Consider the following 20,580-nt stretch of genomic DNA (forward strand, 5'->3'; position numbering starts at 1 on the left):
ATTTGCATCAACATTTCTACTTTCAAAATATGACCAGAATTAAACTTCTTCTCACCTTACTGCTACCACTGCACCCAAGCTACCATCATCTCTTACCTGAGATACTGCAATAGCCCCTATCAGGTTTCTGTGCTTCAATATCTGTCCATGACATTCTATTCTCAATACAGCAGCCCAAGTGAGCCTTTGAAATCAGAAGGTGGACCATGCAATGCCTCTGCTCCAAATCTGCAGTGCCCAGAGCCCCTGCATTGTCAGCTCTCCTCTACCTCTTACATCTCACTGGCCTGCTCACTGTTTCATTTGTTTTTCGGCTCATTGTTTTTTTTTTTTAAGATTTTTTTTCGATGTGGACCATTTTTAAAGTCTTTATTGAACTTGTTACATTATTGCTTCTGTTTTATGTTTTTGGTTTTTTGGCCACGATGCTTTTGGGATCTTAGCTCCCCGACCAGAGATCGAACCAGCACCCCCTGCATTGGAAGGTGAAGTCTCAACCACTGGACTGCCAAGGAAGTCCCTGCTCATTGTTTTTTGAGCTCACAAGGTTCGGTGCTACCTACGAACATTTGCATGTGCAGTTCGCCTGGCTGGCATACTGTTCCCCCAGATACCTGCATGACTAACTCCTTCACCTCCTTTTTTGATTCTCCTCTCTGAGCTTCCGTTTCCTTAACTCTAAAGTGGGGATGGTAACCAATACCTGTTATGGGCCTAATCGTATCCCCCCCATACCAAATTCATGTGCTGAAGTCCTAACACCCCAGCACCTCAAAATGTGGCCCTATGTGGAGTTACGGTTTTCACAAATGTAATTAAGTTAAAATGAGGTCATTAGGGTGAATATTTGTCAAGCATCTGATACAGTGTCTGGAAAACAAAAGGTTTTCAATAAGTATTTGTTGAATGGAAATTTCTGGAAGTGGTGTGGAATGGTTTCCATCAATACCTTGCAAGTAACCACTGGTGTCCTTATAAGAAAGGGAAGGGAAGCTTGGACACGGACATGCACAGAGGGAAACCTATGTGAAGACACACGGAGAAGGGAAGCTTGGACACGGACATGCACAGAGGGAAACCTATGTGAAGACACACGGAGAAGAAGACATCCATCTACAAGCCAAAGGGAGAGGCCTCCGAAGAAACCAACCTGCCAACACCTTGAGCTTGAACTTCTAGCTTCCAGGACTGTGAGAAAACAGATTTCTGTTGTTTAAGCCCCTCAGTCTGTAGCACTTTGTTACGGCCACCCTAGCAAACCAATACAGTACCTCAAAGGGTTGTAATAGGGTGTGCTTTGTGTTAACTGGCCTCTAAAGGTTGTGCTTTCTAAATCGGATTCCTTCTCACCCTGTGGAGGTGTGTTGTCCCCACCAGCAGAGATGCTGCCAGGAACAGGCGTTTTCAGACATAAGGACCAGAGTTGTAATTTTTTCCATTACAGAAAATATTTTTTTCATGAAACAGACAAAATTGCTGATTAAATTCCATCCCACATCCCTGTTGATCTTACCATGTGTGAACACATAAAAGTAAGATAGAAATACAGTGAAAAATGACACCTTATAGAAAAGTATAAAATAAGAGGAAAAAGTCCCTCTCCCTTCATGTTTCTACCCCTTGTTGTTTCAGCTGTGTGCTCGAAGGTAAACGCTGATTAGTTTCCTGATTATGCTTCCAGGAAAATATTTTATTCATTTATCAGAAAATATAGGTATGTGCATCCTTTAAAAAATGTATACAAAAGATATCAAACTCCATGCAGGGTACTACCACCATGTACTATGTTGCAGATTTTTTTCCTGTCAGCCATACAGATCTACCACATTCTGTCTCCTGAATCCTATAATATAGCTCACATAATTCTCAGTGCAAAGGTTAGACAGTTCTAAGGATGGAAGTACCAAAAAGCAGCCTCTTCCCAAGGCCCTCAGAGACCTGCATACTTGCATCTCTCTGCTCCGCCGTCCTCAGAATCATCCTTACCCAAGGCTGGCTGCAAGATCGTTGCCAGTGGCCATTAGGAATACATGTTTTTTGGGTTTTTAAAAATTTACAATTATAGGAGAAGGGGAGGGGAGAGAGAAAAAGAAACCTTTCTTCTTAAGCCCATTGCTTCTTTTTAGTCAGGTTGAGCTACCTTAAGTCGCATACTCTCCTTGGTAACTGTTGCCAGGAAAACATCCCGTTTGGATTCGCCTAAACCAGGCAGAATTATCCTCTAGTGAGAGATGGGTGGAGGCCTGGCCTGATTCTGGGTTCCTGGGTAGGAAGGATGTAGATAGAAGGTCAAGGTCAGCAGCGTCTGCAGGGTGGGATGTAATCTCATTTGCACAGAGCTGCATACATGCGTGTTAAAGTGTGTGCAGGTAGAGAGATGTGGAGAAGGATGCTCACCTAAACTCACTGACCACGATCAGCTTGGATTAGTTGTTTCTACTCTTTACAATACACACATTTACACTGTATCAAAGAAAAGCCATTTGAAAAGACCCCACTGTAAAACAACCATTCCGTAAGTCGCGACTTTGGATAGAAATAGAATCATTGTCTTTTCTCAAGAACATGCAGAGAGCTTTAGGGCAATCCACACAATAAACAGTTATAAGAAGTAATTATTTCAGACACCGTGTAGACATGGGTCACTGGCTACAAGCTCGTATGAATTCTGCTTTTGGATTTCATTTACCTACCATGTGCCTGCTCCGTGCTAGGAGCTGGGGATTCAAAGATGAAGGTTTCCTGCCTCACCTCTGCCGGGTGCTTGTGGCCTAGTGGGGCAGGACAGCATATATAAATAGAGGAACTGAGGTACCATGTGGTTCTTTTCATGAAGAGCGTGGGACCACAGAGAGGAAGTGATCCACTGGCTGGGAGAAGTTGAGGAAGGGCCTCCCAGAGGGTGTGATGTTGGAATTGAGAGGGAACAACCAGAGGAGGTGGATGGTGGCAAATGCAATGCCTGGTGTGTCTACTAAGGAACTGGGGCCACCTGACCTTCTCGTTGTAGGCCAGCCTCACTGCAAGAACTTGAATCTGGCATTGAAAGGCCAGTGTCCTGTATTCATTTTCTCTTGCAATGTAACCAAGTGCCACAAACTTAGGGGCTTAAACGAACATCCATTTAGCTCTGAGTCTATGCTCTGAGTCTCAAACCGCTGAAATAAAGGCACTGTGTTCTCTTCTGGAGGCTCTGGGAAGAATTCCCTTCCAGGCTCATTCAAATCGATGACAGATTCAGTTTGATAGCAGATTCAGTTCCTTGTAGTTCCCCTCGTCTTCAAGGCAGTAGCATTACCCACTAGGCACACTGAGTCCTTCCCCGAGTTTCATCTCTCACCACCCCTTCTGCCTTCCTCTTCTGCTTTTTTTTAAAATTTTTATTTATTTATTTATGGCTGTGTTGCGTCTTTGTTGCGTCTTTGTTTCTGTGCGAGGGCTTTCTCTAGTTGCGGCGAGCAGGGGCCTCTCACTGTCGCGGCCTCTCTTGTTGCAGAGCACAGGCTCCAGATACGCAGGCTCAGTAGTTGTGGCTCACGGGCCTAGTTGCTCCGCGGCATGTGGGATCTTCCCAGACCAGGGCACAAACCCGTGTCCCCGGCATTGGCAGACAGATTCGCAACCACTGCGCCACCAGGGAAAGCCTTCCCCTTCTGCTTTTAAGGGCTCATGTGATTTCACTGGGTCAATTTAGATCATCCAGGATAATCACTCTTTTGAGGTCAACTGATTAGTAACCTGAATTACAGCTGTAAAGTCTCTATAGAGGAATAAAGTAGCAGCTTCACAATCCCGGGGGTTGGGATGTGGAATTTTTTTGGGGGGGGGCAGGGGAGATAATTCTGCCTGCCACAGTGCTGGACCTTGGCATCCAACAGAACAAAGCACAGGGTTCTAATGAACCCAGAGGGACACCATGCCTCCTGTTCGGTGACCAGGGCCAGTCCCTGCCCTGCCTGGCCTCTTCGTCCTCTGGGAGGTGTCAGTGAAGCTCGTTGGTACAGGAGCTGAGGACCACCTGCCCTCCAGGCCAAAGCCCATCTAAGAATTGGCTTGCAAGTATTTATTATCATTATTTTAAATTCATGACCAACATTAATAAAAATCAGGAACACCCTCATGAAAATCTAGATTTCTGCTTTCTTTCAAAAATTCAGCAGCTCTGTAACCCCAAGTTCCTGTCCAGGCTGGGACTGGGGGAAGGGAGGAGGGTTTGCAAGCCCCTCCCCGGAGGCATCTGCCCCAGGTGTCTTCTCTCTGGGTCCACACCCAGCTCTCCAGGGCGTTCTACTAGGACTGGGAGGAAACCATCATTTACTGGGCACCTGCCAGTGGCAGCCACTAAATGTATTAACTCATTTAATTCTCGAAACAACCCTGGGAGGAACGTCTTGTTCCTATTCTATTGATACAGAAACCCGGGCTCAGTGACACGCCCGGGGCACACGGCTGGGACCCTTTGCCAGCTTGGCCTCTAACCCCCTTCGCCTCGGGCACCCCGGATCCGCGCCCCGCCCCCGACCCCGGCTGGACCAAGTCTCCGCCCCCGGCTCCAGCAAGAACCCGGAGGCCGGGCGGGAAGGGCCCAGAGCCCGAGACCCGCCGCGCCCGCCCCCAGTCCTCCGTCCGCGGGGCCCCACCGCGGTCACGTGAAGGGCCGAGCGGAGCGCGCCGAGCCCGGCCTGCTGCCGCCCGAGGGCAGAGTCCGCTGCCCGCGGCCCCGACTTTCCCCCATTCCCGCTCCGCGCGCCGCCGCCGCGATGCCCGGGGCCCACCGAGCCGCTGGGCTGCATCGCCCACACCCGTCCTCCCCCGAGGAGCCGCCGGCCCAGGAGGTAAGGGCGCCCCGAGGGCTGGTGGCCGCGCGCCGACGGCAGAGTACCCCGGCTCCGCGCCCACCGTCCCCGGGACTCCTGGGTGGAGAGCGACCCCGGGCCCAGCCAGCGCCGGCTGGGGGAACGAGGGCCCCGGGGCGGGGATGCGGGTGCGGAGCCCCTCCGCCCCCGGGCTTCCTCAGTTCTCTGGGTCCTCCCGGTCCTCTGGGCGCTCCGCGTGCGGGAAGCGCACCGCCGCTGGAGCGCAGAGGCGCCCTGCCCCAGGCCGCAACCCCGCACATTAGGGTCGTTACGGGAGCTGTCAAGCCTGCACCCAGAGGCCCGCCCGGAGCCGCCTCCCCCGGACGGGGGCCAAGCCGGAATCGGGGCCCGGGCTGCGTGTTGGGGGTCCTGTCCCCGTTTGGCGCGCCCCCGGGTCTGGGTGGCCCGTGCCCGCCGCACGGCGCTCCATGGCGGCAGGAAAACAAGCGAGGGTCTTGCTGCAGGGAAACGCCCGGGAAGAAGGATGCAGGATGTGGCGCTGGGAGTGCTGATGCAGCGCTGGCCCTTCCGATCCCTGCGGGCCAAGCAGATGCGCTGCACAAGTCGCTCAGCTCTGACTTCCCTCCGACAGCCTGAGCTTTGGAAGGCTTGGGGCTTTCAAGAGGCCTTCTTGGGTTGTTTCCTTTCGCTGGATAAGAACTCAGAGAGTGGAGAGGGAGGCAAGGCTCCAATGGAAGGAGCCTCGGCTCTGCTTCAGGAAATTTTAGCTGTGAATTGCAAGACGCTGAAAGCCTCTGGTTTCCCCCTCTGTAAAGTGGCGATGGTAAATCACTCCCATCTCGGAGGAGTCTCGAAGACCGTGTCCCTCAGGCCCAGGACACGGTGCCTGGCACACGTAGGCTTTTCACATGTGCTGCATTTCCTTTGGTTGTGCCAGTGGGTGGGAGCTGAAGGGTGTTTTAGCTGTCTTCCTCTTCTTGAGTGGCCCCTTCAGCTCTGGGCTGCTGTGCCAGTATGGCCCCTGCAGCCTGCTCAGGACGGTCCACAGGGCAGGTGGGGTGTAAAATCCCTGCCCCGGTCATTGCTGCCTGGCCTGCTGGCATCCCAAAGGGACTTGGCCACTTCCAACAGGTGGATTCTACCATGTCCCTGTCCCTTAAGGGAACGAGCAGGGCAGAGCAGTTCAAGGAGAGGAGGGAAAGGATTCTTGGTCCCCAGCTCTGACCCAACCCAGGTCTTGCTCCCCTCATTCTGCAAAATGGTGGAACTGACAGTGATCACCCATCTTCTATGGCAAGAAAATCTTTTTTAGCTTGAGACTGTCCATGTCTCTCTGTGTGTGTACTTAATGCTTCTTTCTCAAAATAAGAGAAGAATGTAAAAAACTAATAATTTGAGACCTCAAGAAATGCGAGGTCTGAAAACAGCCCAGAGTCCTGGCTGAGTCCTGTGTGAGGCGTTGGCTTAATGCATGCCTGCAAGGGCCAGCTATTTATGTCTCAGTATCTTTCAAAGACCTCCCCCAGGGGAGCAGGCGTAACAGGTGAAGAGCCTGGTACCAACAGGTACTTCTCAGCAGAACAGGGATAATTGGGTCATTAAACTGAAGCTCTGACCTTGGACCCTGGGTAGCCAGTATGACCGGGTTAACCTTTTTAAAAGTTAGTTTGGGGTCACTTCATAAGAAACTGCCTAGTCACCTGAAATGCATTTCCACCCTCTCCTTTAAAGCAGTTTTTTAAGAACCCTTTTCTGCCTGGAGTTTCTTTTGGCTGCTACTCAGATGGCCACCCATTCTGGTACTTTGACCAACACTTTCAGCTTTGAAAAAGAAATAATCCAATGCTAGTGATTCTTAGCCTTACTGTTGGTCAGCATTACCTGCTTTTAGAAATGTAGCTGCCCTGAGATTCTGATTTAATTGGTCTGGGTGTGGACCAGGCAACAGCAATTTTAAAGCTACCAAGGATTGAAAGTGCAGCCACGGCTGAGAGCCGGTGTCCTGTGCTGTTTCTTTGTGACTGTATGTGATCACCTCTTGATACTTGCTGTGCTTCTTTGTGAATGTTCCTGTGCTTCTTTTTGAATGTTCTTATTTTTAAACCTGTTCATCCAACTCTTAGATCACCCTGTTTTGGGGCTCTTGGGACTGTGTGATGCACATGGCCAAGATGTGTGAGTGCAGCTGTTGCAGACCATCTAGCCCCAGATGACCATAGAGACCAGCTAAGTCGGCCTGGACCAGAATGACTTCCCGGCTGACCCACAGAATTGGGGAAAATAATAAGCATTTGCTCAGGAGACTGAGTATCAGGGTGCATTGCAAAAACTTACTGCAAGACAAGCCAACATGGCCAGATGTTACGATCTTTTGAAGAGAAACCAGAAGTTCACATTTTTGTGTCTGCTCCAGTTTTTAAAAAATTTGACTCAGTAGCCAGCATCCAGAAAGCACTCTCTGGGCCAAAGAAAACACATGTTCAGGCTGCCCTTGGCCAGGAGGTTGTCGCTTTCTGCACAGAGGGACATGAGGTGCTTATACCCACACCGAGCGGCGCCCTATTTTCTCACCTTTCCTGCCTCAGCTGCCGTGCCCAGCTTACCCTCAGCCACTTCTTTGTGTGGAATGCTCACCATATACTTCACAAGCTTCCCTTGGCCGTCTTCCCATATGGAAATGGAAGCCGCTGGTATGGGCAGCCCTCTTGGAGAGAGTGAAATTTGAGATGGGTCCCCGTGAATGGAAATGGAAAGGATGTTCCTGGTTTTAGGCGAGCAAGGGATCAGGTGTGGGAGTGGGATAGTCAGTCCACCAATCTGGGCCAGAGAAGGGGGTTCCTGCAGGGAAAGTGAGGGATCCAAGATAGAGGGGAGATTGTGAGGCCCCTAAGTGCTAAGCCAGGGGGTTGATTCCGTGGGCACTCCAGGCAAAGAGAAGTCTCCTGAAGCTTTTGAATGGGGGTGCATGGGAAAGCAATGACCTACTGTATTCTGGACATCAGAGTGCCCATAACCTATGGGAGGAAAGAGGGAGACAGAGACAGACAGACAGAAGGTATAGTGCTTGTAATGACACAGGGAAAAACTGAGACAGGGAAGAATTTTTTTACTTGAAATTTATGGTAACTTCTCTTTACCTTATGTTAATTTTCTTCTATATCTAAGCAAGTCATATTGGCTTTTGCAAAGCACTTCTATCAACAACTTCAGTTTTGTCAAGGTTCCTGTTGCCTGATTTAAAGGTATCTGGCGCTTACAGCTGTTTATTCCTACACTTCATTGCTGTCCGCCAGAGCTTCTGGAATCCATTTTTCCCTCCCTCTTAAATCCCTCTCACCCAGAGGGATTTCAGTTATTCACCTTCCTCAGACTGAAGGCATACAAAGTGGGGAGGGTGGGAGGAGAAAACACAAACATCTTAAATACGTTTTTAAGTCTTGGGGAGCGGAAAGGAAATGTCACGGCCCTGAGAAAAGGAGAGAAAGAAAATCAGGAGAAGTCAATTATTGTCAGGGTGCCAAGAAAATACAAAACCTATGAGAAGCAGTAGTAAAATGACCATATTTAGACCAGTGATGTTTCAATCTTGACTGCACTTTGGAAGCACCCGGGAACTTTAAAAATTCAATCCTGGGTCCCACCTCCCAGAGATTCTGATGCAACTGGTCTGGGCAACAGGATCTTTACAAGCAAAACGTCTGAAGGTGATTGTATTCTGCCTCAGAGGTGAGATCTACTGTCCAGGGGCTCAGCAGGGCCTCCCCTAGGGTGGGGCTGCTGTTTTGATGTACGAAGCCACTTATCAGCTGCATCTGGGGAAATGCCTGATATCCGGTCTTTGCCATTTTCATGGTAGACATGGGCAGTGGTTCTCATGTAAACTTGAAAAGTATGTGCAGTTTTGGAACGGCATGTCTCACATAAGCCACATTCTTGGGGTGGATGAAAAAAATTCATTTTATGGGAAGATACAAATGGCCTTAATACAAGTGAGAATGCTCATTTACCATAAGTTTGCCTGTTGAGAGTACTTCTTCCCAAGCAAAGATGGGTAGGAGACTTAGAAGTTGTACACAAATGGGATGGAGGGAGGGAAGACAAGAAGAACCAGAAGGTAGAGCAGATGAGATCTTAAAAGGAGACAGACTGTCAGAAACATAATAGCAGTTAAGAATGGGAACACTTTGAAACGTTACTGTAAAGGTAAATTAGCTATTATGAAAGTGTCAGCGTATTTAAACATGACAGGCATAAGTTCAGCTGGCAAGGGGGCAATTGGATGGGGTGCCGTGGTGCTTGTAGATTCAATGCCGGGAGTCTGGGCGGGGTCTGAGGGAGGTAACCCCCAGGGCCCGGCTGGCTGAGGAATTGCTGGTGAGCGTGTTTTTCCTGTTCGTGTTTGTGGACAAACTGTTTTGCTGGGTCTGTTATACCCATCTTTGGGGGTAGATATTAGTACCATCATATTTTTTTTGCTTGTTCTTTTTGTTTTCTGGCCGCACTGTGCGGCTTATGGGATCTTAGTTCCCCGACCAGTGATTGAACCCGTGTGCCCTCGGCAGTGAAAGCAGGAGTCCTAACCACTGGACCGGCAGGGAATTCCCTCATCATCTTTTAAAATTGGGAACAGTAGTGCCTTTGAGACATTTTGCTTTAAATATTCCTTTTAAAAAACTTTGATATCAGAATTCTTTGCTGTCCCAGTATGAGCTTTTTGAGGCTTAATGAAACTTTCTTAAAATTAACATGTGTTCATTTAAAAAAAAAATCACCTCTTGCTGATGCTAGGCATTTTATACCTAAAATAGATTTCTAAGCATATCCTGGGGAACTCTGGTGTTCCTCAGTGTTCAAGATGTTCCATGGAAAAATAATTGATATTAGATTTTCTACTATATTTCTAATACATTTTTGCAAATAGGTAAAAGAAAATGTGTGATAAGTGTTTAACACATTTACATGATGCTTCTTCGGTTTTAATAAACTGCCCTTAAGAATTGCCCTGAGAGTGAACATGAATCAGAGGGTGATGGGTTCTTACAGCAGTTAATTCACCTGTGGGGTTATTGTTCCACATCAGTTTTTAATCCAAACCGTAATCTTTTTTGGAGGGCAATTTTTAAAGCTTTATTAAGCTATAATTGATACGTACTAAACCACACATTTAAAGTCTATAGTTTGATGAGCCTTGGTGTATAAATACACTTGTGATATTAACACAACATTCGAGGTGATGAATGTATCCATCACACCCAAAAGTTTCTTCATGCCTCATCTCTCTGTCCCAAGTGCCCCATCCCCAGGCAACGGATCTGGTTTCTGGAACTATAGATTGGTTTGCATTTTCTAGAATTTTATATAGATAGACTCATATAGTAGGTACTCTTTTTGAGGGGGAGGGGTTGGCCTCTTTCACTCAGCACAATTATTTTGAGATTCATCCGTTTTGTTATGTTTATCAGTAATTCATTCCTTTTAATTCCTGAGTAATATTCCCTGGTACAGATATATCACATTTTGTTTATCCATTCACCTGTTTGTAGAGCATTATGGTCGTTTCCAGTATTTGGCTATTAAGCTGCTGTGAACATTTGTATACCAGTGCAACTTTGGAATGGCATGTCTAGCATAAGCCACATTCTTGGGCTGGATGTACAAGTCTTTATGTGGACGTATGCTTTCTTTCTCTTTGGTAAATACTTAGGAGTGGAATGGCCAAGAAAGCACTAAACTGTTTTCCAAAGTAAATGCACTGTTTTCCATCCCTACCAACAAGAGTTTTAGTTGCTCCACAACCTTGTCAACACTTGGTGTGGTCAGTATTTACTTTTAGCCATTCCAGTGGATATGTAGTAGTATCTCATTGTGGCTTAAATTTGCTTTTTCCTAATGACTAAAGATGTTGAGCACCTTTTCATGTGCGTATTTACTATCCTTATATCTTCTTTGGTGAAATGTCTATTAAAAAGACATAATAATGAATGTTTGTGTTTTTAATGCAATAGAACTTAGTTTTTAAAGTGTTGCAATATGAAATAAATTTAGGAAACACCGTTCTACTATGTGTACAAATATCTACTATGTGTGTTTGATATGGAAATTAAATATAAAATTTGGAATCTTTTGACCTCTCCGAATACTTCATGCATTTTCAAAATTAACTTTCTTGACCAGTGAGAGATTTCCATACCAGTCCAGGCAGGAAGATGTCCTCTATTTTGAGGAGGTAACTCCGGTAACCAGTTGGATAGTCAGGTTGTGTTTACTTCTGAAGTACATAAGGAGGTCTAAATAGCTAGTCTGTTTGTATGTATTCTTTATCTAATTTATATAGAATCAGAAGTGTGAGCCATCACCAGCGGGGCTCAGCTGTACGGGTCATGGACAAATTAAGCTAAATCTCAGGATACCCCTTTGGTTGATTGGATGTTATCAACCATTTAAAATCATATTAATGTTGGCGAAAAGTAGGAAAACATGTATATTCATGTGCTTTTTTTTTTTTTTTTTTTTTTCCGGTACGGGGGCCTCTCACTGTTGCGGCCTCTCCCGTTGCGGAGCACAGGCTCCGGACGCGCAGGCTCAGCGGCCATGGCTCACGGGCCCAGCCGCTCCACGGCATGTGGGATCCTCCCGCACCGGGGCACGAACCCGTGTCCCCTGCATCGGCAGGCGGACTCTCAACCACTGCGCCACCAGGGAAGCCATCATGTGCTATTTTGAGGCATATAAAATGCTTAACTTTGGGGTAGACAATTTGGTCGTACCTATCAAAATAGAAAATGACATACCTTCCACCCACAAGTTATACTCTATCCTACAGAAACACTCCTATGGTACAAAAGTACGTGTGTGTAATAAATATATATTAAAATATTCAATATAATTGTGTTCAAAATATATTGGAAAAGGGAAACTACCTAAAGGAAGAGGCATTTGTTAAAAAGGATGAGTTAGATCTATAAGTATTGTCATGAAAAAAAAGTCCAGAATATATTGAGTGAAAAAATAAGCTTTGTGTCATATGAAAACAATTTTATTCTTTTAAAATTACGTGTATGTATAGAATGAGGTCATACCTTGAGAAGGAGTTAAGTTCAAAAATTGTCAAGAAAGGCAATAATTTACTTGTCAAAATTAAATTTGAAAATCCCTCTAACCAACTATCAAGTAGCCTAAATATAATTTTATGTTTATATATGTGTGTGTGTGTATATATATATTCGTGTACATAACCCTATATATGTATGTATAAATACACCATTTAAGTACATGTATATATCCTGTTCAGTGCTTTCTTGTTCTCGTTTCCTCCTCTGAGAACCTACATTTAAATTCAGGAAAGGTAAGCATGCCGGTGCCTCAGCCCCACTGCAGGACTCTCATTGCTCAGGAAAACATCTGGAGGTGAACATACAGTACCATTAATGCTGGTTCCGTCTGGCGAGAGTGGGGACCAGGGGAGAGGTGAAGAGGAGTTTCCTTTTATACTCAATAAATACTTATCAACGAAAAAGTAAAGTATCCTTTCCGACTCTGACTGTTGTTCTCCCCTTACTTTCTCCCAATGAGGACCTTCTCCTGGCAGCTGCCTATGTTTCTGACGCTCAGTACAACAGAAACGTTCCATTTGAAACATCCCCTCAGGCTGTCAGGTAATTAAAGTGTTAAACTATCCCCTAGAATCACCTCTCCTTTAGCGCTTCATATGCTTGAAGTTGAACCCAAACTGAAGGCATTGTTTCCACAAATATTTTGAGAAGTATATAGGGTATGGCACACAGAGTTGGGTAAATCCTATCCTTCTTTTTTTTTTAGTTCTAATGGCATGGTACCTCACAGGTAGGGAAGCATTCAACAGATATACTAAGAACAGATAAATGAGTAAATAACACCCAGGACAGGAGATAAAGCATCCAAATTAAAAACATGTCATCATGTTTCCCTCCTAGATATATTTGTCCACTTAGAGGTGCCTAAATGAAAAGAAGACTTGTCCTTTTCCTTTCTGTTGCCTTTTGACGCGACTTACGTGTTTGTTCTTTTCATGGGAATTCAGCTTTTTCTCCCTAACCCCCTAGGGGTTGAACTAAAACCAAAGATATGGCTCAAGATAAGAAAAAAAAAAATTCTTATCATCAGGACTGAGTGTCAGTGCCTGAAAGGCAGCAGTGAATACCTCACGCCTGGATGCTGGGGGACTGTCTTCCTGATGGGAAGAGACCCGTGTGACCACGAGATCTCTCCGAGTCCACCATGCCCTGATAGGCTGATGCCACGTAATAACAGGTCACTCTAATGAGGGTTTGTTCTGCATCAGTCCTCTAAAAGTACATCCTAGGGTCACCACCTCCCCACGGGGAGCGTGCTAATCCTAGCTTGAGACTGTTAAGAGAATGTGCTTTGAGATATGATAATATCCCTGATTTTTTCCGTTAGCATTTTATAGTGTGCGCTCAATTGAATGCTACCCCTCACTCTCTAGAATTGAAAGGAAAGGTGGCCCGAGAGGGGACTTTGTGTTTTACCTCCCACTACACTTCTTCTGATGGGATTTGGGGGTGCTGTTTAACTCCTGCTCGTTGTTTATAACCTTCTTTATTCTTCTCTGCTCCAGACTTTACCATTTCTATAACCACTGGACAATGCGGGCGGCCACCTACTTCTTCATTTGGGGGGACCTCGCTCTTGCCCTCTTTGAGGAACCGGCCCTGTTCCCCCTGCCTTTCTTGGTAAGCATTCAGCACAGAATGGCTAACCAGACTTTGTGAGAGATGAGTTGGGTCCCATGCCTCTTACTTTTTTTTCCCCCTCAAATTTCAATAAGTATGGATTTGGTTTTATTTTTCTTGCTGGGGAGGGGGGGTTGGAAGAATTCTGCCTACTTTTCTTGCTGGGAGGGGTTGGAAGAATTCTGCCTACTCGCCGAGCTGATGCTTTCATCAGTAGGCATTGGCAAGGGAGTGGCAGTTTTTGGTCTTCTGTGCCTACTGGGACAAACTGGACAGACAAGTGATGTTTTAAAAGCGTATTTATCTAACGCCGGGTAGACAGTGTCATAATATAGTGTTATATATGACTTGTACTTGCCACATTTCCAGCTTTTTTCATAGTCATAAATCATTATTTATAGGTGCTTTTAAGTAATACATGAAATTACCCAGCTACTCCAGATGAGTCTAAGTAATAAATTGATGACCTGCTCACATTAATTCTTGACTCGACCCAGCTCTTGCCTCTCAGAGTAGTCGTGTCAGAGACTGTATGACTTGCAGAGCCTAAAATATTACTGTCTGGTCCTTTGACAGATAGAGTTCCTTGACCTCTTGCCTTGAAGAACAGCCTTTTATTATCTCCCATGATTCTGCAGGTGACTGGGCTCAACCGGGCAGATTTTCATGTTGGCTAGGGCGGTAGATGTCTGGCTGGCAGCTGGGAGCTCACCTGGCTGGAGCTGTGCTCCCCTCCACACGGCCACTCCGCATGGCCTGGGCTTCTCCCAGTGGGTGGGTGGGGTCCAAGAAAGAGCATCCCAGGGAGCAAGCACCATCCACCTCCTCACACACCACACTTGCTGATGTCCCAAAGCCAGAGCCCATCACATGCCCGAGCCCTGAGTCAACAGGGGAGGACACCGCGCAAGGGGGTGAAAACCAGAAGCGTGGTTCATTGGGGGCTCAGGGTTGGTGGTCTTCCACACATCCGTCTGATGAAGATGTCCCGATTAATGAAGTCTCTGGGTAGAAGACGTTTAGCGCAGTGACTTTTGAAACAAACACCAAGTCTGCAGAAGCAGAACTGTGCCTTCACAAACCTGGACAGGGTCGGTCCCCCTACCCCCCTGCCCTCCCCATGGCGCTGGCCGGGGTGAGCGGTCCACAGGGTCTCTTCTCAGCCCATTGCCTCCCTCTGAGTCCTCACCTTTCTGTTTGTTATTGGTCACATGCAGCGTGGGCTTGGCTGCCTGAGTTCCAGAGTGTTCCTTCAGCCAGTATTTGTACTTCAAGCCTCTAAAATCCAATGTATTATGGTGGGGGGGGGGGTGCTTTGGCCAGATTCAGCATTACCAAGAAAACCTTATCTTGAGCAAGGGTGTCCTGGGATTGCCCCAGGCCCTTTTGCAAGCCTGGCCTTGACAGGGAGTCTTTATAGCCCCTGAAAGGTGAACAGGCTGAGAGCTAGAAAGTTTGAAGGGGCTGCAGCCCATATCGGAGCCCAGGCCTCATGAGGGCTGGGTTGGGGATGGGGGAATTGTGCCACCTGCTGCTTTCAGGGCCCAGCCCCAGCCCCTTCCTCCTGTCCCTTAGGAAGTTCATTCCCTCCATCCTCAGCCCAGACCTTTCCATCTTCCTCGCCTGAGCCAAACCGTCCCTTTCCCCATCTTGTCCTACTTTGCCATGCTCCTCTCCCCATGAATGGAGGAGAGTGCCCTTGTTCGGGAGGATGTACCGTCTCCTGGCAATCGCAGGCAAAGCATGGGCCGCACACACAGCCTGCAAATCTAGCTGCCTGCGGGGAGTTTGGAATTGATGCCCTGAAGCCCACGGAGGAGACGGTCAGGACTTTGCAGTGGGCCCAGGGGCCTCCGTTCTCTCCTCTAACCAACCAGATACAGGCAGTGGTACAGCAGTGGCAGCGATGTCTAAGGAACGACCTGGCGTTTCGAAACACATCTTTGGAGCGTTATTATTAGAGAAACTGAACTTCTAGGTGTCTATTCTGAGTATGAATGTGGGGAATTTGAGAGCATAGTGGATGCCCCTGCTTCTGCCATCCCTGACCGCCCCCCCTCATTTTCTGAGGAAATGCCTTCCGGGGGTCCTCTGCCTGCTGATTCAGACCCCACCCCAAGGAAGCCCTGCCAGCTGGGTCATGGGAGTTGTGGTTCAAGGGCAGGTTTCCTCTCAAGAAAAAGGAAGCATTCCAACCAGCAAGGAATTTTGCTGCAACTTGCAGTAAAATTAAGGGACGTTGCTAATTCTCACAGGGTGGTGTCAGGGGGGTCGGAGGTCAGAGTGGTAAGAGAGAATTAAGCCATGCCTCTGAGCGGCAGGGCGCTGGCTCCCTCTCTCTCTTCTGTCACAGGCTACCTCGATAGCAGAAGTACTCTGTCTGACTGCATTCTCTGGGAGACTTGTACACTTTGCGAAAGTCACTCCTCAGATGGTTTTCTGGAAGGATACGAAAAACATCTGCATCGTGGTAACCATAGTGGTGAGTGTTCATGAGTGCCTTTGAGAGTTTGTGGTCAGAGGTAGAAACTATGAAGAGAAAACTATGAAGAGAAACTCAGTAGGTTTGGGGTGGTTCAAGAAATAATGACGGGGCTTCCCTGGAGGTGCAGTGGTTAAGAATCTGCCTGCCAATGCAGGGGACACGGGTTCGAGCCCTGGTCTGGGAAGATCCCACATGCTGCGGAGCAACTAAGCCCGCGAGCCACAACTACTGAGCCTGCGTGCCACAACTACTGAAGCCCGCATGCCTAGAGCCCATGCTCTGCAACAAGAGAAGCCACCGCAGTGAGAAGCCCATGCACCGCAACGAAGAGTAGCCCCCACTTGCCGCATCTAGAGAAAGCTTGCGCACAGCAACAAAGACCCAATGCAGCCAAAAATAAATAAATTTTTTTAAAAAAGAAATAATGCCAATGTTTGTACAGCAAACACCATCAGCACAACTGCCAGCAGATCACAATGACTGAAGCACAAATTAGGCAAAATATGACAGTGTGACTATTTAACATATCAAGAGCACTTCCAAATTAAAGAAAAAAGAGACAGAAACTGCAATAAAAAATGTGCTCAAAATCGGTGAAAACATCTCATAAAAGAAGAAATAAATAATTGCATATATGAAAAAATGTTTTTTTTTTTTGCGGTACGCGGGCCTCTCACTGTTGTGGCCTCTCCCGTTGCGGAGCACAGGCTCCAGACGCGCAGGCTCAGTGGCCATGGCTCACGGGCCCAGCCGCCCCATGGCATGTGGGATCTTCCCGGACCGGGGCACGAACCCGTGTCCCCTGCATCGGCAGGCGGACTCTCAACCACTGCGCCACCAGGGAAGCCCATGAAAAAATGTTTAACTTTAAGAACTACATATGAAAGCAGCAATAAAATACCATGTGTTTGCCTATAAAACAATGTTACCGAGATTGACAACAGAACCCGGCACACTCTACTCGAGGGAGGAATAAGCGGTCTTTCTGGAAGGCTGGTTGGCAGTTCTTTTCGAAAAGCCTTAGGTGTGCGTGTGCTTGCTCCCAGATTTCCAATCCTGGGACTTGGTCTTTAGGAAAAAAAGGATGTGTTCAAAGATTTAGCCACAAGATTGGTCATGGCTGAGTTGTTCATAGTATTGGAAAATTGGAAACAGCTGGATTTCCTGACAATAAGAAATAAATAAAACCTGGTACATCCACAGCTGTTAAAATGGCCTTAAATGCACCTGCGTGTCTATTCTCAAGGAGACATGCTTATGGTCCATTAAGCCACAAGAGCAGGTTACAGTACAGTTGGAGCACATCTTTGTTAAAAGAGGAAGGAGTGTTAGAGATCCATAGAAAAATCTAGAAGGACATATGCTAAGACGTTATGCCAAGTGAGGCAGGGGTAATGTGCTCTGAAATGCTGCTGCGATGAGAGAGGGTCCTGGGCAGTGATTAGCTGAGGGTACTTTATAATTAGCATCTCAGCACAGCAGGCAGCCTGCCCGAACCACAGTTCTTCCCAGTTAACCCCCCTCAGAGTCCTCGTCTCTGCTCTTTCTACTTGATGTTCTTTCCCTGGAGGGCCATCCATTCTCAGAGCTTCCACGAACAGTTGGTGGGTAGGGGTCCCCAGGCTGTAGCTGATACTGGTTTCCCCTCTGAGTTTCTTCACTCTGTGGCCACCTACTTGCTGTTTCCCCATCAGTGTTTCAACTAAAACTCAAAGGGACCAAACCCACCCTTTTCATCCCACAACTCCCGTAGCTGTTTTTCATTGGTCTGTGGTGCTTTATCTCCCATCACTCACTCCAAGTCCTTGTCAAGATTCCCTCCGTTCTCTCTCATCCCCGTCTTCCCCAAACCCCCTCAGGATGCCTCTTGCACCGTTTCCCCCTCTCCCCACTGGGACCATTGCCGTGGTCTGATGTGGCCGCACGTTCTCTCTCTGCTGCACGCCATTCTGTTCTCACGGTGTGGTCCAGAGCCCTGTCTCCCCTTTCAGGAACTGCCATACTCACCTCAACCTCAGATCCCTGATACATGCATTTGAGATGCCACTGCTGGGTTAATTCTCAGAAGCACACCTCAGATCACGACCCTCCCTTGCTCAAAAAAACTCTGTGAGCCCCACAGACTGTTGAGCCCTCCGACCCACCCATCCTGCAAACGTGCCTCACGTGGTCCCCTCCACTCCAGCCGCCGGAGCTGCCTGCTGCCCCGCATGCTCTTCCTCCGTGTGCAGTGTCTCTTGGGCCTAGAATGTCCACTGTGTTTTCTTGCCCTTTCTCTTTTTTTTTTTTCCGACTTCCCTTCACATGTCTGCTGAATGCCGAGAATACACAGAGTATCTGTCTGGTCTTATTTTTTAGAAATATCTTCACTTTCTATTATTAAAAAACCAGTGCAAGAACACTCAATCTGGGATGAGACCTGTGACCCCAGCTTGGGTTCAGTCCAGAAAACAGTGTTACCTGACACAGGAAGGTGGAGGATGAGATGGGTGGGAAAACTGTAAAAAAAAAAAAAAAGTGCGGGGAGAGGTTATTTTTGGAAGAAAGAGAAATCCAAACAATAAAGAGTATATAAAATAGAAAAAGGCACCCCTGCTCTTCGTCCGGGAGAGTGGGTACCTCTTTTGTGGCCCTTTTTGCTACATGGCCTCCTCCTAGGACAGGGTCGGAGGTCCTTCCGCACCTCCTAAGACGCCCAGCGTGCAGCCTAGAAGATGATGGGCTCACACGCGCTTTTCAAGCCCAAGTCCTAAGGCCGGTCAGCGTGCTCCCTGCTTCAGATCGTTCAGCGGCTTCCCATATCCCATCAGAAAAAAGCCCAAGTCCTCGTCGTGGCTGAAGCTCTGTGTCCCTCCCCACCCCCATGTCTCCTTCCTCCCTGTGCTGCTCGGTTGCCCCTCCCCCTACATCCTCAACCCCTTGCCTCACCTAGGTTTTCCCCAGAGCAGGTCCCGCCACCTGCCAGAGAGCATACTTAACATCAATGCTGCTCTTTCCTGCTGGAGGACGCACCCCTCGAGGGCAGGCACCCTCTAGCTAGCTCTTCGCTCTCTCTCTGGAGCTAGAACAATACCCTGCACGTAAGAGGCGCTCCGTAAAGGTGTATGGAGTGAACTGCGTGAGGAGACACGGTTGCCCCGTCCAGATCTGTCCTGCATCTGTTACCAGGATGGGTCTCACTCCTTTGCCGCCATCACCCTTATTTGAAAGACTTTCTGGATTCCCCAGGCCCTGGGAATAAGACTTAGCTTTTTAGCCTGGCCCTCAAAGCCACCTGCCTTCGGTCTGGGGTCTGGTCACTTCCTGCTCTCCTCTGCCCCCACCCCCAGGACCCTCTGCTTCCCGAGAGTCCCTTTACTGTCTGCCTGCCATGGCTCTTGACTTCTCTGAGTTTTATCCTTTTAAAGTTTTTTCTTTGCTTTAAGATTATGTCAGGGACTGCCTTCTCCGGGAAGCCCCCTCAGATACCATAACCCTTGGTGATCTGTCCATCCATGCTGGCCTGGGACAGTCACCCTGGTTCCCTCCAGTGGGTATGCAGTGCAGCAGCCAACACCAGCATCTTTCTGTGTCTCTGTCCTTATTCTCCCCTGTGCTGGCTCTCTCTCGATCCTCTATGCCTTGACACCAAAGGGACTGAGCTAATACTTTTGATGACGGTAGATTATTCTTTTTTAACTTATATTTTTCTAAACTGCACTGGGTCCTTCTTCTTTTGCCTGTCCTCAGGATCACAAACTGACCTTAATAAGGAATGATAAAAATTTTCTGTAGTCTAGATATTTCTACCCCATTGCTAGGCTAGAAAACCTATCTCATATGCAGAATTGAAGAGAAGTTAAAATCAAGTACAGTATACTGTGGGTGCATGTAGGTAACCATGTGTGGGTAACTGCTGGGGCTCTGACGCCAGACTACCTGGGTTCCAGTCCCAGGTCTGCCCCCCCTATTGGCTGTGTGTCCGGGGCCACGTGATCTCCCTCACTGTGCTTCAAGCATTTCCATCCAGGAATGGTGCCCACTTTAGGGGTGTGGTGAGATAAACGGAATAATCTATGGAAAGCTTATTAGAGGACGTGGCACATAGTAAAGTCTCAAATGACAGCTGCTACTAATGGTCTATTATGAAACCAGATTATGCTGTTCATGAAACGTGCCTTTTTCCATGACGTATCGTGACCGTCCTTCTGGGTCAGTGAACATGCATCCACATGGTCACTTCCTCTGTCCTCTGGCAGCACCAACACCTCTGTCCCGTGTCTCTCACAGCTGACCTTGATTGATCTGATTATCTATGGGTCCCTGGAGGCTGTTAACATCCACGGAGTTCGATGGTCAAGGGCCTTGAGGCCAGTCTTCCTAATTAATTTCCCTGAAAGTCGTCAGGTAAGGATATGATTTAGGATACCAAAGGGCGTGTTTTTTTAAACTTATTTTTTACTGAAGTATAGTTGAATTACAATGGTGTGTTAATTACTGCTGTACAGCAAAGCGACTCAGTTATACACACACACACACATATATATATATATATACATTCTTTTTC

General features: G+C 47.6%; 1 protein-coding gene across 4 annotated transcripts in view; it reads left to right on the forward strand.

Annotated features, from left to right (window-relative positions):
• Positions 1-4,602: 4,602 nt before the first annotated feature.
• The window catches only part of LOC115843180 (two pore channel protein 2-like), a 45,106-nt gene continuing 29,128 nt past the window's right edge, over positions 4,603-20,580 (forward strand). For all 4 annotated transcript variants that reach the window (XR_009566103.1, XR_009566102.1, XM_060309145.1 and 1 more), the window contains exons 1-5: positions 4,603-4,835; positions 12,390-12,472; positions 13,435-13,549; positions 15,903-16,031; positions 20,304-20,420. Coding sequence is in view for 2 of the 4 variants with exons in the window: in XM_060309145.1 (XP_060165128.1) it covers positions 4,761-4,835; positions 12,390-12,472; positions 13,435-13,549; positions 15,903-16,031; positions 20,304-20,420 (519 nt within the window). In the remaining 2 variants the exon portion in view is untranslated. The remainder of the gene's footprint in view (positions 4,836-12,389; positions 12,473-13,434; positions 13,550-15,902; positions 16,032-20,303; positions 20,421-20,580) is intronic.

This window comes from Globicephala melas, chromosome 12 (assembly GCF_963455315.2).
Source record: "Globicephala melas chromosome 12, mGloMel1.2, whole genome shotgun sequence".
In the NCBI taxonomy this organism is placed as follows: Eukaryota; Metazoa; Chordata; class Mammalia; order Artiodactyla; family Delphinidae; genus Globicephala; species Globicephala melas.